The sequence below is a fragment of the Gadus chalcogrammus genome, chromosome 20 (genome assembly GCF_026213295.1).
Source record: "Gadus chalcogrammus isolate NIFS_2021 chromosome 20, NIFS_Gcha_1.0, whole genome shotgun sequence".
NCBI lineage: Eukaryota > Metazoa > Chordata > Actinopteri > Gadiformes > Gadidae > Gadus > Gadus chalcogrammus.
Window position 1 is genome coordinate 18,232,574 of NC_079431.1, and position 17,891 is coordinate 18,250,464.

Consider the following 17,891-nt stretch of genomic DNA (forward strand, 5'->3'; position numbering starts at 1 on the left):
TTCACATGTTTCAATGTAAATATTTTTTTACCTGGATGGTCTCTTGGTCTTTCGGATAGAGAACAATGTTCACCGTCTTCAAGCACCGTGGCTCTTTGTTAAACTTTGAGACTGCCTCCATCATTACAGATGCTGCAAGGTCTTTGGGGAAGCCGAGGTTTCCAGTGCCAATGGCAGGGAAGGATATGGAGGTAAGACCTTGGTCCTCTGCCCTGTTCAAGCAGTCTTCAACAATCCCTCCAATTATCTGTAGGATATACCACACATGCATTTTCACTTCACAATCGATTCTCCAAAAGAAAGTGGGGTTCGCACTACAAAATCTGTACAGATAAATAACCACTGTTCAATTAGTTACCTTAACAGCCTTGCCCTGCTTGTCCCAGGCAGGGACTACAGCATGAAAAACCCAGTTGCTTTTCAGTTTGCAACCGTCCGTAACGATAACATCCCCAATGTCTCCTGTTTTCCTCTGTTCATTGACCAAATCCTGAAGTTTTGGTCCAGCTGCACCGAGAATAGCTCTGGAAACGGCTCCCTTTTCCAGATCAAGGTGTTCTCCCACAACATTCACAATCGCCTGGGTCTGAAAATAGGAAAACAGAATGCTCTCTATTCAAGGTTTCCTAGTATTTTTATTTAATTGTCTCAATTGTACATATATAAACACTTTAATTAATATATAAAATAAATAATTACCTTAGCATCTTCAATATTCCCCAATTGTATGCTCAATCCTACATTGGTCGCCCGTGGTTTGGCGAAGTTTTTATTTTGTTTGTCAGGAACACTGCCAAACAGGTCATTTTGTCCACTAGCCGACTCCTCCACCAACTGGACAAAGCAACCGGTTTCCTTCTTTAATGTAGAAACATACATGTCTTTTTTTTCTTGAAAGTATTCCTTTGCCCCAGGCTGGGGGAGTAGATATTCCTCAAAGCAAACTTTAGAGATCATGGAAACTAGGATGCTTTTACAATTCATGACATATTCTCTAGGACCTCTGAAGGTAACAGCCTCCTTCTCAAAGGAAATATCCACTTTGTCCATGACTTTTTCTGACCAGGTATTGTCTTGAGTTGCAATAAATTTGACAATAGTGTCAGACTTGACCCTATGAGTTTCATTAACTTGGGCAAACTTGTGGAGGTGCTCTTCAATTTCTTTGAAAGCTGGTAGTACACTATCCTTGTAGCCAACTACTGTTATTCTCTCAAATTGATGATCACTAGATGCTGTTATAACAATCTTCTTTGAGGTTGTATTGTTGCCTTCTTCCAAACATTTCACTAGTTTTTGCCACTCCGGATTCTTCAAGACATAACTATCATGAGTATCAATGTACTTAGAGATCAGCACTTGCTTCAGTTGATCTTCAGCATTTCTCAGAATGTTGTCTGAAACAGCAATGATGCTCAGGCTTGTAGCATCTTTCTCAACTGCTGCATGAATTCCATTAGATGTGAAGACATTTTTTGTCAGCTCTTCCTCATCCTTATCCTTCAAAAACAGGGAAAGAGTGTTGTCCAACTCGAGTTTCTTCCGTTTTACTGCAATCACTCTGTTAAAAACCATAGTAGCTGCTGTGTTAACCTCCTGTTGAAAACCATTTAAGATAATTTTATCTTGAAATGATATTTCCAGTTCTGGGTAAAAACCTTTCAATTGCTCAGCTAGGCCATCTTGACAGAGTAAGTGAAACATTACTTTGGATATCTCAATTTCCTGTGTAATACTTGAATTCTCCCTCAGCACCCTTTTCTCAATCCTGGTCAAGAGGTCATTCAACGTGGGCTCCAGTCTGGTCACATCGTCCACAAGGCCAACCACTGACAATGTACCTTCAGCTTTCTCAGGGATGACTTCCATGGTCTTGTCTAAAACAATCTCTCTGATCTGCAATTCACACTCTTCCCATGCTGATAATGGAGGCTGAAGCTTCAGAGTTTTGAACCTGGACAAGACCTGTGTGAAGGCCTGCTCCACTGATTGTTTCCACTGTTTGATGTCTTTGGCTTTAACATCTTTCTTCTCGAGCAGTGCTGGAAGAGGGCTGAAACTCACAGATGAGGGTAGGAGGTCTACCTTGCAGAAGAGTGCTGACAAGTGACCGCAAACCATCTCTGCTGCTTCCTGCTTCTGGTGGAGGTACTTCAAGAGCGGGGAATATATGCTTTGAGTGAAGGCAGCGGGTAGTTTCGGTGTGGGTCGGTCTTTGCCATAAAGAGCCGTTCCCAAGGAGTCGTAAAATGGAAAAACTTTGACCCATTTCTTCCCGATGCAATGTTCCTTCTTGATTATCCCTTGAACAGCTAGTGAGGTAAAGACATTATTTTAACTTCACATACATTTGATGATATGAAATAAAGATTCAACTGATTCAACAAAATATATAATTAAATAGACTACCATTATAAAATATGAGTATAGTATCTGCCACTATATATGTAAATATATTTATCTATAAATAGATATTTATATTTATATATATATATATAAATATATATATATGTATGTATTAGGGATGTAACGATATAAGAATACTGAACTTAGATACAATACCATTTAATTTACAGAATTTTAGATACCAATTTCAATACGCTGTTTGATTTTTGCACTTAGATGTCACTTTAAAATGAAACAATAATTTCAACAAAAAATGTTTCCCATCCACTAGTGATAAAATTACTGAAATGCTTTTTATCTGAACCTTTGCTTGAATATGTTTTAAGTTTTCAAATTTCACATTTATATTTGACAAGATTTTGTTAAGTTAGAGGAAGTTATGGACCATCCAGCAGTTCGTTGGGTCTCAGCAGGAGGTAGGGATGGGAATCGAGAACCGGTTCTTGTTCAGAACCGGTTCCGAGTCAACCGATTCCTTGGAATCGTTAGCAAGCCTGCTTAACGATTCCGCTTATCGGTTCCGGTCGCGGCAAATGCGTCGTGACGTCACACACACGCTGCTTTGATTTGGTTCAGAACGCAGCAAACATGTCGCCGCCGAGGAAGAATCGCATTGTGCGTTCACACCAAACGCGACGGGGCGACAAGATCCCATACAAAGTGAACGTAGAGACGCGTATAAGGGCGAGTTTTTCGCGGGAGAAAACCGATGACAAGTTTTTGTCGTGATGACAGCCAATCAGCGTTCAACAGCGTGATAACTGAGTGACATGTGTAACGTAACAGCCAATCCGCGTTCAGCCGTCAAACTCAGTGCAGTGCAGTCCGGGTGAACCGCGGAATGGAGGAGAAAGTGATTGTTGCAGTTTGCGACTCCCGGAGCTCTATATATAATAGTATATAATATATTATATACTATATTATAATTGTATATATAATATCACGGCCAACAGCTCTGTCGCCTCCGGATGGCCGTAGCGTGGGGAGCTCTCATAGGGATTGGGCTTCTCGGGGTTTGTTTACCGGCATTGCTATGGTTTCCGGTTTTGTGTGTTCCAACGGTTTATTAGGTAGGCCCATCTAATAAATCTCTGTCTAATCAATGCTTCATTTTGTTTATGTCAGTTTAATTTTGTTACAAGTTGAATGCAAATGAGCACTGTTAGAATTCCAAAAGGCACAAGCTCTTACTTGGCTGTTTTCAGTCTGTGTTTTTAGTTGTATGGCACATAATGATGGCATTTGGGCTTAAAAAGCAAAACATATATCTTTTCGTCTAGACCAATTGATTTGAAAATGTACAATTTCCTAATACTAGAAGCACTTCTGATCAGATATTAAAGAGATGTAATGCAAACAAACACATTTATACTTATTTTCTCACCCAATGAGAATCGATAAGAGAATCGATAAGGAATCGGATCGATAAGCAGAATCGGAATCGGAATCGTGAAATTCTTATCAATTCCCATCCCTAGCAGGAGGTATATCTGTGTGTCGTCAGCATAGCAGTGAAAAGAAACGGGATAATTTGGCAGAGTGGGAGCATATGTATTGAAAATAAAATAGGACCTAAAATGGAACCCTGCAGTACACCATAGGCTATTTGGGTTGTAGAGGAAGAGTGGTTGCCGATGGTGACCGCACAGGTTGTTAAAAGATAAGAATTAACAAACTAAGTGCAGTGTCCCTGATACCAACAAAAGATTCAAGATAATTCATTAAAATTGTGTGATCTAGTGTCTAAAGCGGCAGTTAGGTCTAAAATAATTAAAATTGCACTCTCTCCCCTGTAAGTAGTTAAAAGCAGGCCATTGGAGGAGGGCAGTTTCAGTGCTGTGCATAACTCTAAAGCTGGACTGAAAAGTTATTTTTCCATATTTTCCGAGTTATTTTGTGCCATGAAAGATAGAAATTGGGAGGAAACAACCTTTTCTATAACTTTTGATAAAAATGGACATTTAGAAATAGTTATAAAATAATTAAGATCAGAGGGGTCTAGGTTGGGTTTCTTTAAAAGAGGTTGGACTGCAGAATGCTTAAAAGCAGATGGAAAAACACCATGGATTAAAGAACTATTAAAAATAGATAAAAGGCAGGGTTCGACTGTGTTTGAAACCTCTTTAAGAAACTTGGTGGGAATAAAATCAAGGCTGCACGTGGTTGGTTTAATGTATGTTAAAATGTCAGATTAAAAGGACCGTGAAACTGGTTGAAAATTGGTAAAGTATATACAAATGTCTCTACTGGTGGATAAAATGCTATCTGGAGGGGTGATCTGATGCCTAATAAAATCAACTTTGTGTTTAAAAAACTGTAAAAACTCTTCACAGTTCTCTTGTATAGCATCATTAAAATAAGTGGGAGACTGAATCTATCAGGGTGACTGAATCTAAAACTTTAAATAAAACTCTGGGGTTCTAAGGTTTTTTTAAAATCAGGTTAGAAAAGTAGAATTTTTTGCTTCTTTTACTGCTGATAGAATTTTTTTCATTGAGACTTTCCATGTGTAATAAAATAATTGGAGGCCGGCCTCTTTCCATTTACTTTCATGAAATATAAACTCTCTCTTGATCTTGTGGGTTAAAGGGGACATATTATACCACCAGGTATGAGTGTGATTAGCCCTTACAAGCCGTTTAGAAGATCTGCCCCTTATGACGTCACAAGTGGGCCACAAGTGTGCTGGATAGATCAGTCTACCAGCCCACCCAGTGGACTGAATTAAACGTTGCTCATCTATCCAGCACAGATCTAGGTGGACACGCCAACTAGTGATGTCAGAAGGGGCAGATTTTCAAAAAAGCCTTGTAAGGGCGAATCACACTCACACCTGGTGGTGGTAAAAATTGGATACCAGCTCCTCTGTGTTAAAATTTTGGTTAAAAGCAGTAAAAGAAGAAGAGTTAAAAAGTTCAGAAAACTTGAAGGCAGATAAAGGGTTAAAAACTCAGTGGCAGACAGCTGTTTCCTGATCTGTTGAACACTTTGAATAAAATTGCTTTGTGATCCGACACACAGATATCCATACATTTGAAATTATTTGGGCTAAGACAACTGAATAAAACCAAATCTAGTGTATGACCTTTAGACTGAGTGGGTTCATTCACGGCTTGGGTGAGATTAAAAGAATCCCTGAAACCAAAAAGATTTTGGATACAAATTCCAATACTATGGCTGGTATTTGCACTTACATGTCAGATGAGATTAAAACAATAATGTTAACAAAAAATCGATCTCATTCACTAGTGATACACTTGCTGAAATGGGTTTCATCTGAACCTTTGTTTGAATATGTTTTCAATTTTTTCAAATTTCACATTTATATATGACAATGAAAGGTGCAGTGCATAGGATATAGTATCCTCTGACCTCCCCTTGACGCCCTGAAGCTACGCTAACCTCCCACTAGTATCTGAGTGGCTGTTCAGGAGCGCAAACATCCAACTTCCAGAGTGACTAGGAGAGTTTGAATCATTTAAACTTTATGCAAATAATTTGGAACTGATGCGGCAACCAATTGTTGGACGTTACAACCTGGATTGTAATTTCTGCAGAGCGGATTTCTATTGAACATAGAGGAGAAGCTATCTGTTCACGTCCCCCGTTTTCTAGAGCTATAATCAGTCTGCTTTTCTACCAGAACCCAAAAGCAAACACAACGTGATCTTTGTTTTCGTTTGTTGGATTGGGTATGGAGAGAGAAAAACCAGGGCCCCGTTTCCCGATAACGATGGATCCACGCTCGTACGATCCATCGTAAATTTCTCTGGAGCGTTTCCCGGATCTCCTCTTAACAGGAACGTGCGTTCACTGCACTCACAAAATCAAAAATCAAAAATCGCTTGTGTGACAACCACATTTATCTTAATGTGCTGATTTCTGAAACGTTCTTTGCACAGCAAAGATCTGACTTTATCTGATTCCGCATAAGGTTTCATCGATTGGCGCACACTCTCTAGTCTAGAATATTTGTAGACATTAAAAATGCAACATTCCATAACTCAAACGCAGAGGCTAGGCATTGACACACGGCTATTGCTGACCCGATTAGGAGAGCTTGGTCTGCACCTGCCCATATTGTTGGGCAGGATGAAGTAGCCTATAGGTCTTTTTTACACTGCCAAGCTGATTCGGTCGCATGCTTGGTACGCCCGGCGATTTCACCTTCTTATCTCAAGTTTCCTGTGTAAAACGGAGGGGGTCAAATCCCCCGTTTGTCACGGCATGGGCTTTCTTGGTGGAGAGGGCGGGGCTGCGCACGGAGTCTCTGACCTCTTTAGAATAATTTGTATTATTGCATACTCCCATCACTTTTTTTGGAATGAAGACACCCGCATGCAATAATGAGTTCACGTCTGAGTGTAGAATACAAATACGATTAACTTTGGTCAGGGATGTTCGTTACTGTCTAACACAGTCAAATAAATAGTGAACTTCATCACAGCCTCACCGAAGCGCCTACAGTGCTTAATTCAAACAATCGCAACAAAAAACGCCTGCAGAAATTCTCTGGTCTCAGCGTGATGCATGTCTACAGTAGCCTATGTCTTCTGTCATTGATCAATATGAGGACATTTTAACCACGATGGTTGCATTAAAATCAGAGGGAGACAGGAAGTGCAGCTCGAAAGCGACCTCCCACACAAGAGCAATGGAATCATTAGATTTTATTATATGCCTTGTGACGTGGCGTTTGATCTGTACATTTCGGCTGCGCATGTATTTTTGGAATTTTAAATTGCTGCAATTAATTATGTTCTTTTTTACTTCTAACATCTTTGCTATTTAAATCTAACAGTAGTCTATGAGTAATACATCAGCGGTACCCACTGTTTTTGGTTGCGAAATTGCACCAGCTGGGCGCAATTTTTTAATAAAACGTGTCCAATACACAGAATTTCCGCTGGTGACGCCACTGAGGCTATAGTAGGCTAACGATGCTCTTAGCATCCTACGAGTACCCCTGGAGTCCTCGTTAGCTATGAGCGTTTTCACGATGTTTGTTACCAACGATGCTTACGGGAAACGGTGTGAAAACTGTACGATGCTCGTGCAACGCACTTCAAGATCCACTTAGGCTAATGATGCTTTCGGGAAACGGGGCCCAGGTCAAATCCCTTGTGTTTGGGAGCTACTGTGCCCACTACATGAATCTGATCAGATTATAAAAAAAGATTAAACTCTGATTACAAATATGTTGCCATGTACACAATCTAGACACAAGTCATTGGTTTGGAAATACAATTAGCTAGCTTAATAATAAAGCTTTTTTTATTATTTAAAATAAAAATTAAACATTTGATGTTTTCTGGGTTGCCAAGATCTCCCCAACATACGTGATATTGTGCACAACCGAACATGTTGTCTGCAGTGCTGCTTTTATATACCAGCGCCATATTCATCTTCAGGGTGTCACCTAATCTTTTGGTCCAAAAGATTAGGTTACATTTGCATAGTGTCGCTATACAGCTCAACATGTTGGATATACTCAAACTAGTTTAATTACAGGACGGTCACTGATTCATCAACCATTATTTTGGCTTTGTATTTGTCTATGCAGAATCCTTATGTTCCCAGACTTCAATGGTGCTGGGGGATCTAACAACTCCTTGCTTACTCTGCTCGCAAATCTCTAGCTTTATGCTCTCTACTGACCAGAGATGCACATTAACCAACGTGAATAAATGCGCCGGGTATTTCTGTGACACAGACAGATGCAACCACATCATGTAAACAAACTGGGCACTCACGAGGAAAGCTGGATAATTAACATTCATTTTGAATGTTAAATATTCTATGTTAAATCCCAAATAAATTGTTGACATTTCTAAACGAAAGCCGGAATCTCCATCATTAAATGTATTCGTTTTCGCAGTTATTCAGCTTCTTCTTCTCCTCCGAAAAACACGACCGCATTGCATTGTGGTATACGGGAGTAACATGTAGGGTACAACGTATGTACACTCAAATTTTGGGTGTTATTATCTTGCAAATAATGTGGATAAGCTGATTCTTCTGGCAAAAAACATAAAGATTGAGTGAAAGTCATCAGGGCTTAAGATTGGGGGGGGGGGGGGGGAATCTTTATATTTTTGAGCGGAATTCTAGCTTTGCATTGTCTAATGTTCCTATTGTAAAAGCACAAAAGTGTGTTATGAACAACTTCAAGCACATGTTATGAAACACATTTATATTTAGCATTTGGATTTCCTTACTGTACCGAAAATGAACCGAACCGTGACCTCAAAACCGAGGTACGTACCGAACCGAGTTTTTTGTGTACCGTTACACCCCTATGTATGCATACATTTTATGCCTTAACCCATTTATGTATTTTAAATTAATTAATTTAATTAAATTAAATTCCATCAACTACCTTTTTGTACTAAAATAAATACCTGTAGCCATTTTGAATAAGATCACAGCAGACTGTTCCTCTTCATCTGGGGTGACCTGTTCAACCTCCCAACCTTCATTCTCAAAGTACAGCAGGAGGACGTCTTCCTTGATGTTTGACACATCCTCAACTCTGACTTGGGATGTGACTTCCAGAGCTCTGACAGCTAATTTCTTCTTCAAGAAGGTCCTGTTTGTCTGGCAGCATGTAATGAACTCATTATTCTCTGTTGGAGAAGAATAGAGAACAGAGAGTAGACCTGCACATTAGCTCATGATAATGTAAGCAGATATCATAACAAGAATTATTTAAGTAATGTGTTTTTTAGATCATACAGAGTAAAGCAAACCTTTTGCACTTGAGAAAGTAACCACAATGGAGCATGTGTCGGAGAGCATCTCCAAACTGAATTCAGGTTGGGTGGTCATCGGTGACTTGAAGTTCTTGCAGATGTTGAGCACCAACATCTCCATGAACTCCTCGCTCATGCCCTGGGGAACGTTTTCTAAAACAGCGGAGGTGGAACCCAAAGCTGGCTCTTCTGTCTTTTCTTCCCTGCTCACCGCCTCAACCTGGGTCTCCTCCTCCGCTGCACGTCCATCCGGGTTGCTTTGTTCTTTGTTGGAAGTGGTTGTCAACTGCTATGGAGTATAGTAAGACTTAAAAGACTTATCGTATATAAACACAAATACGATTATCTGTCCTAAGGTAATGGTGCTTTGTATCAAGTTTTTGTTTTGAAACTGCTAATGTGATAAACAATATTTATTTGGTGACATTTGCATCAAAACATCTCTATTCCGCTGAGATTTCATAAGCTCAAGAAAATGACCATAACAGTTCAAAACTAGAATTGAGGGTTGAATGGTCCTCATTTCAAACATTAAATATTTTGTATTCATTATTCCACCCAATAAACAAAACGTTTGTTTATACTTAAGTATATTTAAGTAGGCCTACATGTTGTAATGTTGCAATGTCGTACCAGTTCCTCAAATGCAAGGTTGATTTTCCCAATGCACAATGAACACTATGTATACTATATATATACATATACACAGTATATCAATGAAACACTACACTCGAAGACAAAAAAAGAGAAGAAAAAAGGGGTTGCTTAAACATCACCCATTTACTTAGAATAGGATAACCCCTAGTGGTCGTTCAACGTTAAACTTATTTTTATTATTGACTATAATAACCTAAAATCCAGGAAATATCAACAGTCAAAGGAAATGTGAAATAAATATGATAATAGATAATATAGGACCACGAGTCCCTACCTGCGACTTTATAGCCAACGGCTGTAATACAAATGTTATGTTTTGTGTGAATCAAATTTTTTGGTGTATTTGGCGACTAAACGCGGCGATACATAAAAAAAAACATTAATAGTTCAGTAGCCTAGGCCTGTCGACTTCTTTAGGGTAGTCAACAAGTGACGTCTAGTTGTAAAAATGCCATCAGTTTCAGTTTAATATACGCCCCGCCCCCTCTTCCTTCTTTATACGAGATAGGCCTACCCATATTCACATTGTTCACACAAATTACACAAATAATTTTTTTTTTCGTTTACTTAAACCACAATAAACATTTGTGTTACAAAGTCAACCGATGAGAGACTAATTTAATAACTGATCCAGAGTCGGTCTGTGGTGGTGTCGTCTACTCACAGGCCTCCCGGGACTCTCCTCAGGCAAGTGCACGGTAACTTTTAACCTCCCTTCGTCCAGGACGATCTCATGGGTTTCTTGAGCCACAACCCTCGCCCTGTCTGGATGAGAAACCAAACCCCGTTAGCCACACAATTTTATTATATTTTTTAAAGATTCGCTTTAGAAGGTCCATCCCTATTATTGTAGACTAAGACAGGAAGGTATGAGAGAGAGAGAGTTGAGACAAGAGTTATGCAGTCAAGGACCGCGGGCTGTAATCGAACCCGGGTCGTGGCGTGGGCCTGGGCCTGATAAACCAATGGGGCCCTCGAGCGAAACATTAGATTTCAATGCAAAGGATGAGTTGAGGCATCATTACCTTCCTCCCTTCTGAAACGCAGCACTGCCGTCCTATTTCTGTCTTCATACTGAATTTGACATTCACCACCGCCGGCCCTTTTTTTACTCTGGAAATATTTAACCAGTTTGTTTTTAAGTCTAGGAACGTTGTTTTCTTCGAGCTTCACGAGCAGAGCGTACGAGTACGCGTCGTCGTCCATCGTTAAAGCTTTCGGTTTAGTTTTTCTTTAACACGTCTCGTTTCTGTGGGTGGAGTCCCTAACTTTGTTTCACTTTCAATGCGCTTGTCGTTTTTTTGCGCCTCCTTGTGGCGAAATTTTCCAAAGATAATTTTCCTTTTCCAAATAACTCCCGCCCACATTAATAATTCTTGGCCATATTTCCTATATAGACTCGGGATTGCCCCTTGATGGTTTCCCTTGAGTTTGAAGAACATTCCTCTGGCAAATTAGAAGATATAGGCTACAATTTCCCTGTTGCTGGTGAATACCATGATTCTCAGAAATGTGTTTATAATGAATGCAAACGATCAGAAAACAACTTTAATCAGGCGGTAGACCACTTATGTATTCGACGTTTAGTCAAATTACTTTTAACCAGTCAGTGCGCACACAAGGCATAGTTTTGCGAGTTCACTTTATATCAACATTGGCTTCTGGGCTCGTAATATGAAACCTGGGTGCTTGATATTAGGTTAAAAAAAAAGAAGCAGCATGTATCGAACACACCGTGGTAAAGTTAGTTTTATATTGGACGTTGGATATTCGACACATTCGAAAATTCTATTTAGCACTGGCTTCGATGGACGAATTTGTGTCAAACCAACTTAGATGTGTTAATACAAGGCCTACCTATGTAAAACAAAGCTTATTTCTTTAAAAAAATCAACATTTGATTTTCTAAAAAAGTATAATGTTAAAAAAAGCTATCAATCTATTATGCGGCTTGACCTTTTGACCTACACATATCAAAACACATCTGGTGAACTCAGCTAACTGCCCCACACATAACACAAAGCTTATTTTCTCAAAACACCTGCCCTTTGATTTTATATTTTTTACTCTCATAAAATGCTATAAATCTATTATGCGGCTTGACCTTTTGACCTACCCATTTCAAAACACATCTGGTGAACTCAGCTAACTGCCCCACACATAACACAAAGCTTATTTTTTCCAAAATCCCACCTTTTGATTTTATACTATTTTTTTAATGTAAAAAAAGGCTATAAACCTATTATGCGGCTTGACCTTTTGACCTACCCATATCAAAACACATCTGGTGAACTCAGCTAACTTCCCCACACATAACACAAAGCTTATTTTTTCCAAAATCCCACCTTTTGATTTTATACTATTTTTTCAATGTTAAAAAAGGCTATAAATCTATTATGCGGCTTGACCTTTTGACCTACCCATATCAAAACACATCTGGTGAACCCATCTAACTTCCCCACACATAACACAAACATTATTTTCTCAAAACACCTACCCTTTGATTTTATATATATTTTTTAATCTCAGAAAAAGCTATAAATCTATTATGCGGCTTGACCTTTTGACCTACACATATCAAAACACATCTGGTGAACTCAGCTAACTTCCCCACACATAACACAAAGCTTCTTTTCTCAAAACACCTACCCTTTGATTTTATATATATTTTTTACTCTCAGAAAAAGCTATAAATCTATTATGCGGCTTGACCTTTTGACCTACACATATCCAAACACATCTGGTGTAATCAAGGAACTGCCCCACACATAACACAAAGCTTCTTTTCTCAAAATACCTACCCTTTGATTTTATATTCATTTTTTACTCTCAGAAAAAGCTATAAATCTATTATGCGGCTTGACCTTTTGACCTACCCATATCAAAACACATCTGGTGAACTCAGCTAACTGCCCCACACATAACACAAAGCTTATTTTTTCCAAAATCCCACCTTTTGATTTTATACTATTTGTTTAATGTTAAAAAGGCTATAAATCTATTATGCGGCTTGACCTTTTGACCTACCCATATCAAAACACATCTGTGAACTCAGCTAACTGCCCCACACATAACACAAAGCTTATTTTTCCCAAAAACCCACCTTTTGATTTTATACTATTTTTTTAATGTTAAAAAAGGCCTTAAATCTATTATGCGGCTTGACCTTTTGACCTACCCATATCAAAACACATCTGGTGTAATCAACTAACTGCCCCACACATAACACAAAGCTTCTTTTCTCAAAACACCTACCCTTTGATTTTATATATATTTTTTACTCTCAGAAAAAGCTATAAATCTATTATGCGGCTTGACCTTTTGACCTACCCATATCAAAACACATCTGGTGTAATCATCTTACTGCCCCACACATAACACAAAGCTTCTTTTCTCAAAATACCTACCCTTTGATTTTATGTATATTTTTTACTCTCAGAAAAAGCTATAAATCTATTATGCGGCTTGACCTTTTGACCTACACATATCAAAACACATCTGGTGAACTCAGCTAACTGCCCCACACATAACACAAAGCTTATTTTTTCCAAAAACACACCTTTTGATTTTATACTATTTTTTTAATGTTAAAAAAGGCCATAAATCTATTATGCGGCTTGACCTTTTGACCTACCCATATCAAAACACATCTGGTGTAATCAACTAACTGCCCCACACATAACACAAAGCTTCTTTTCTCAAAATACCTACCCTTTGATTTTATACATATTTTTTACTCTCAGAAAAAACTATAAATCTATTATGCGGCTTGACCTTTTGACCTATCCATATCAAAACACATCTGGTGTAATCAACTAATTGCCCCACACATAACACAAAGCTTATTTTCTCAAAACACTTACCCTTTGATTTTATACTATTTTTTTAATGTTAAAAAAGGCTATAATCTATTATGCGGCTTGACCTTTTGACCTACCCATATCAAAACATACCTGTGACAGTTAGTTGAATACACCAGATGTGTTTTGATATGTGTAGGTCAAAAGGTCAAGCCGCATAATAGATTTATAGCCATTTTTAACATTAAAAAAATTGTATAAAATCAAAGGGTAGGTGTTTTGAGAAAAGAAGCTTTGTGTTATGTGTGGGGCAGTTAGTTGAATACACCAGATGTGTTTTGATATGTGTAGGTCAAAAGGTCAAGCCGCATAATAGATTTATAGCCATTTTAACATTAAAAAAATTGTATAAAATCAAAGGGTAGGTGTTTTGAGAAAAGAAGCTTTGTGTTATGTGTGGGGCAGTTAGTTGAATACACCAGATGTGTTTTGATATGTGTAGGTCAAAAGGTCAAGCCGCATAATAGATTTATAGCTTTTTCTGAGATTAAAAAATATATATAAAATCAAAGGGTAGGTGTTTTGAGAAAAGAAGCTTTGTGTTATGTGTGGGGCAGTTAGTTGATTACACCAGATGTGTTTTGATATGTGTAGGTCAAAAGGTCAAGCCGCATAATAGATTTATAGCCATTTTAACATTAAAAAAATTGTATAAAATCAAAGGGTAGGTGTTTTGAGAAAAGAAGCTTTGTGTTATGTGTGGGGCAGTTAGTTGAATACACCAGATGTGTTTTGATATGTGTAGGTCAAAAGGTCAAGCCGCATAATAGATTTATAGCTTTTTCTGAGATTAAAAAAATTGTATAAAATCAGAGGGTAGGTGTTTTGAGAAAAGAAGCTTTGTGTTATGTGTGGGGCAGTTAGTTGAATACACCAGATGTGTTTTGATATGTGTAGGTCAAAAGGTCAAGCCGCATAATAGATTTATAGCTTTTTCTGAGATTAAAAAATATATATAAAATCAAAGGGTAGGTGTTTTGAGAAAAGAAGCTTTGTGTTATGTGTGGGGCAGTTAGTTGAATACACCAGATGTGGTTTGATATGTGTAGGTCAAAAGGTCAAGCCGCATAATAGATTTATAGCTTTTTCTGAGATTAAAAAAATTGTATAAAATCAAAGGGTAGGTGTTTTGAGAAAATAAGCTTTGTGTTATGTGTGGGGCAGTTAGTTGAATACACCAGATGTGTTTTGATATGTGTAGGTCAAAAGGTCAAGCTGCATAATAGATTTATAGCCATTTTAACATTAAAAAAATTGTATAAAATCAAAGGGTAGGTGTTTTGAGAAAAGAAGCTTTGTGTTATGTGTGGGGCAGTTAGTTGAATACACCAGATGTGTTTTGATATGTGTAGTTGAAAAGGTCAAGCCGCATAATAGATTTATAGCTTTTTCTGAGATTAAAAAATATATATAAAATCAAAGGGTAGGTGTTTTCAGAAAAGAAGCTTTGTGTTATGTGTGGGGCAGTTAGTTGATTACACCAGATGTGTTTTGATATGTGTAGGTCAAAAGGTCAAGCCGCATAATAGATTTATAGCCATTTTAACATTAAAAAAATTGTATAAAATCAAAGGGTAGGTGTTTTGAGAAAAGAAGCTTTGTGTTATGTGTGGGGCAGTTAGTTGAATACACCAGATGTGTTTTGATATGTGTAGGTCAAAAGGTCAAGCCGCATAATAGATTTATAGCATTTTATGAGAGTAAAAAATATAAAATCAAAGGGTAGGTGTTTTGAGAAAAGAAGCTTTGTGTTATGTGTGGGGCAGTTAGCTCAGTTCACCAGATGTTTTTTGATATGTGTAGGTCAAAAGGTCAAGCCGCATAATAGATTTATAGCCTTTTTTAACATTATTTTTTTTTAGAAAATCAAATGTTATTTTTTTTAAAGAAATAAGCTTTGTTTTACATAGGTAGGCCTTGTATTAACACATCTAAGTTGGTTTGACACAAATTCGTCCATCGAAGCCAGTGCTAAATAGAATTTTCGAATGTGTCGAATATCCAACGTCCAATATAAAACTAACTTTACCACGGTATCGAACACGCCATATTACCTGGGTCAGGATTAATATGCTTTATTACTCAATGATACAGTCAGTGGGATAGGCTCTGGTATGGTTCACTCAGTATCGCGATAAGAACCAACACTGCGGAAAATTTAGCAAGTTATGGTTATTTAAAAAGTACATGTAGCCTACCATTACCAACACAATGTTATGGGTGAGCAGCTGACTGGCATGGCCGCAAGTGCGGACGTTCTAGACCGGGGGTCACTAACAGGTGGACCGCGGTCTGGGACCGGACCAAGACGCCGTCCTATACGGACCCGGACCTATAGTCAATCAATTATTAAAATATTTTTAATTTTGACGGGGCGCTTCTATTTTGACCGGCGCAGTGAGCGATAATGCGAAAGATGACAGAGAGAAGTGCGAGAATTACAGAGAAAGAAGTAAGATAAGAATGAGTAATACAGCGGGAGAAGGCAGATAAGACAGCGGGAGAAGAGAGAGAAAGACAGCGGGAGAAGAGTGAGAAAGACAGCGGGAGAAGAGTGTGTAATACAGCGGGAGATGAGTGAGAAAGACAGCGGGAGAACAGTGAGAAAGACAGCGGGAGAACAGTGAGAAATACATCGAGACAGAGTGAGAGAGTGAGCCGGAGACAGAAAAATAACTACACTTTGCGCTCTCTAAGAAGAGAAAACTGGACCGCGAAAACAGCTTTCAACCCAGATTGGACAGACTCATTCATGTTCATTCTTCACACTGTCAACACAAAATCAGGTTGTCTCATATGCTCAGAGACAGTGGCACTCATAAAAAGTGCCAACGTGAAACGCGATATGAGACAAAGCACAACGGTTTTCAACAAACATACCCACTCAAGTCTGAACTGCGGTCACAGAAAATAAGCAGTCTCAGAACCCAATATGAACAATCCAAGAATCCTAACCAATTCATTGACTGCCCAACAACGTGCTAATGAACGTTCCCTCAGAGTCTTTAGGGTCAACACAAAAAGCCATTTACTCATGGAGGGGTTGTCAAGGTATGCATGAGTGCAGTAGCTGAAACCTTACTTGAGGGGAAACAAAAAGAAGAGCTTTGTGACAAAATACCCATGTCAGCATCATCAGCCACAAAGAAAAGTGAAATGTTAACCCAGGATGTGCTAGCCCAGCTGGATGAAGCCATTCATTAGGTGTGTATGATTAGCTGTAGATGAGTCTACTGATGTGTCTGACAATGCTCAGCTGTTAATTTATGTAAGGTTCTTCAACCAAGAAAATAAAGAGTTCTGTGAAGATGTGTTAGGTGTAACTCCCCTTAAGACCAGTACAAAAGGAGAGGACTTCTACCTGGCCATTAGGTATTTAAACTCCTGGCAGGACAAGCTAGAGCTCAGTTCTCTCACTGAACAACAGAAAGTGGGGGAGTTGGATAAAAGAGGGAAAGAAGGAGAAGCTAAAACTGTTCAATTGTTAAGATGTGTTGTGTTATGTTTTTGAAATTGGTTGAAACTGTTAAAACATTCACAAAGAAACAGGGGAAACTCAAGCAGCTGCTATACTTTATTTTATCTTTCAAAAGAAAAGTATATATTTTATCTATATTTTAAGATTATTATATTTATTTTCACCATTTTGATTTTAAATGTAGCCCTTCTTATCTTGAAGAGATTAGTTTCAGTTGAGTCAGTTGAACCTCCTTTAATAATACATATCTTCAGTATTATTGAGTATAATTGTATAAAAGTGACAATAAACATTGTCGAAATGTTATTGAATTGTTCTACCTGTACCTATTGATCTGACAGTCAGTTGTTGATTACATGCAGACGTTGATACAACTACTAGGCTACTTCAATCTATATCACACTGAATGATAACGCAAGTTAGACATGATGTTCCGGACCTTTGCTTGAGGAAGTTTTCTCTCACTGGACCTATTTGAATTTTAGTTGAATACCGCTGTTCTAATCTAGACGCCGCCGTAAGACATCTAGTGTTTTATATATCTACACACGTAGGTGAAGGGTTTTATTTTGAAAAAGATGCGAGATACCACACAAAGGCTCTTTAGACTAAAGGCGCACAAAGATTTTGTGTGACGGCTGGCTTAACTGCAGATAAACGAATGGCGGCTCACTTGACCGCAGTGAACCAACCAGGCCTACCATTGGTCACATCTACCTCATTGCATTATTTTATTTT

General features: G+C 38.3%; 1 protein-coding gene across 2 annotated transcripts in view; it reads right to left on the minus strand.

The window, feature by feature from the left end:
• LOC130373021 (protein mono-ADP-ribosyltransferase PARP14-like) overlaps positions 1 to 11,086 on the minus strand; it is a 30,574-nt gene extending 19,488 nt beyond the window's left edge. The window contains exons 1-7 of one of the 2 annotated variants that reach the window (XM_056579227.1): positions 10,841 to 11,086; positions 10,480 to 10,580; positions 9,156 to 9,444; positions 8,808 to 9,032; positions 700 to 2,312; positions 359 to 586; positions 32 to 247 (exon numbers count right to left, since the gene is read on the minus strand). In XM_056579227.1, coding sequence (XP_056435202.1) covers positions 32 to 247; positions 359 to 586; positions 700 to 2,312; positions 8,808 to 9,032; positions 9,156 to 9,444; positions 10,480 to 10,580; positions 10,841 to 11,021 — 2,853 coding nt within the window. In that variant the 5' untranslated portion in view covers positions 11,022 to 11,086. Of the gene's footprint in view, positions 1 to 31; positions 248 to 358; positions 587 to 699; positions 2,313 to 8,807; positions 9,033 to 9,155; positions 9,448 to 10,479; positions 10,581 to 10,840 lie in introns of both variants that reach the window. The other variant, XM_056579226.1, reaches the window with a different exon arrangement.
• Positions 11,087 to 17,891: the final 6,805 nt, after the last annotated feature.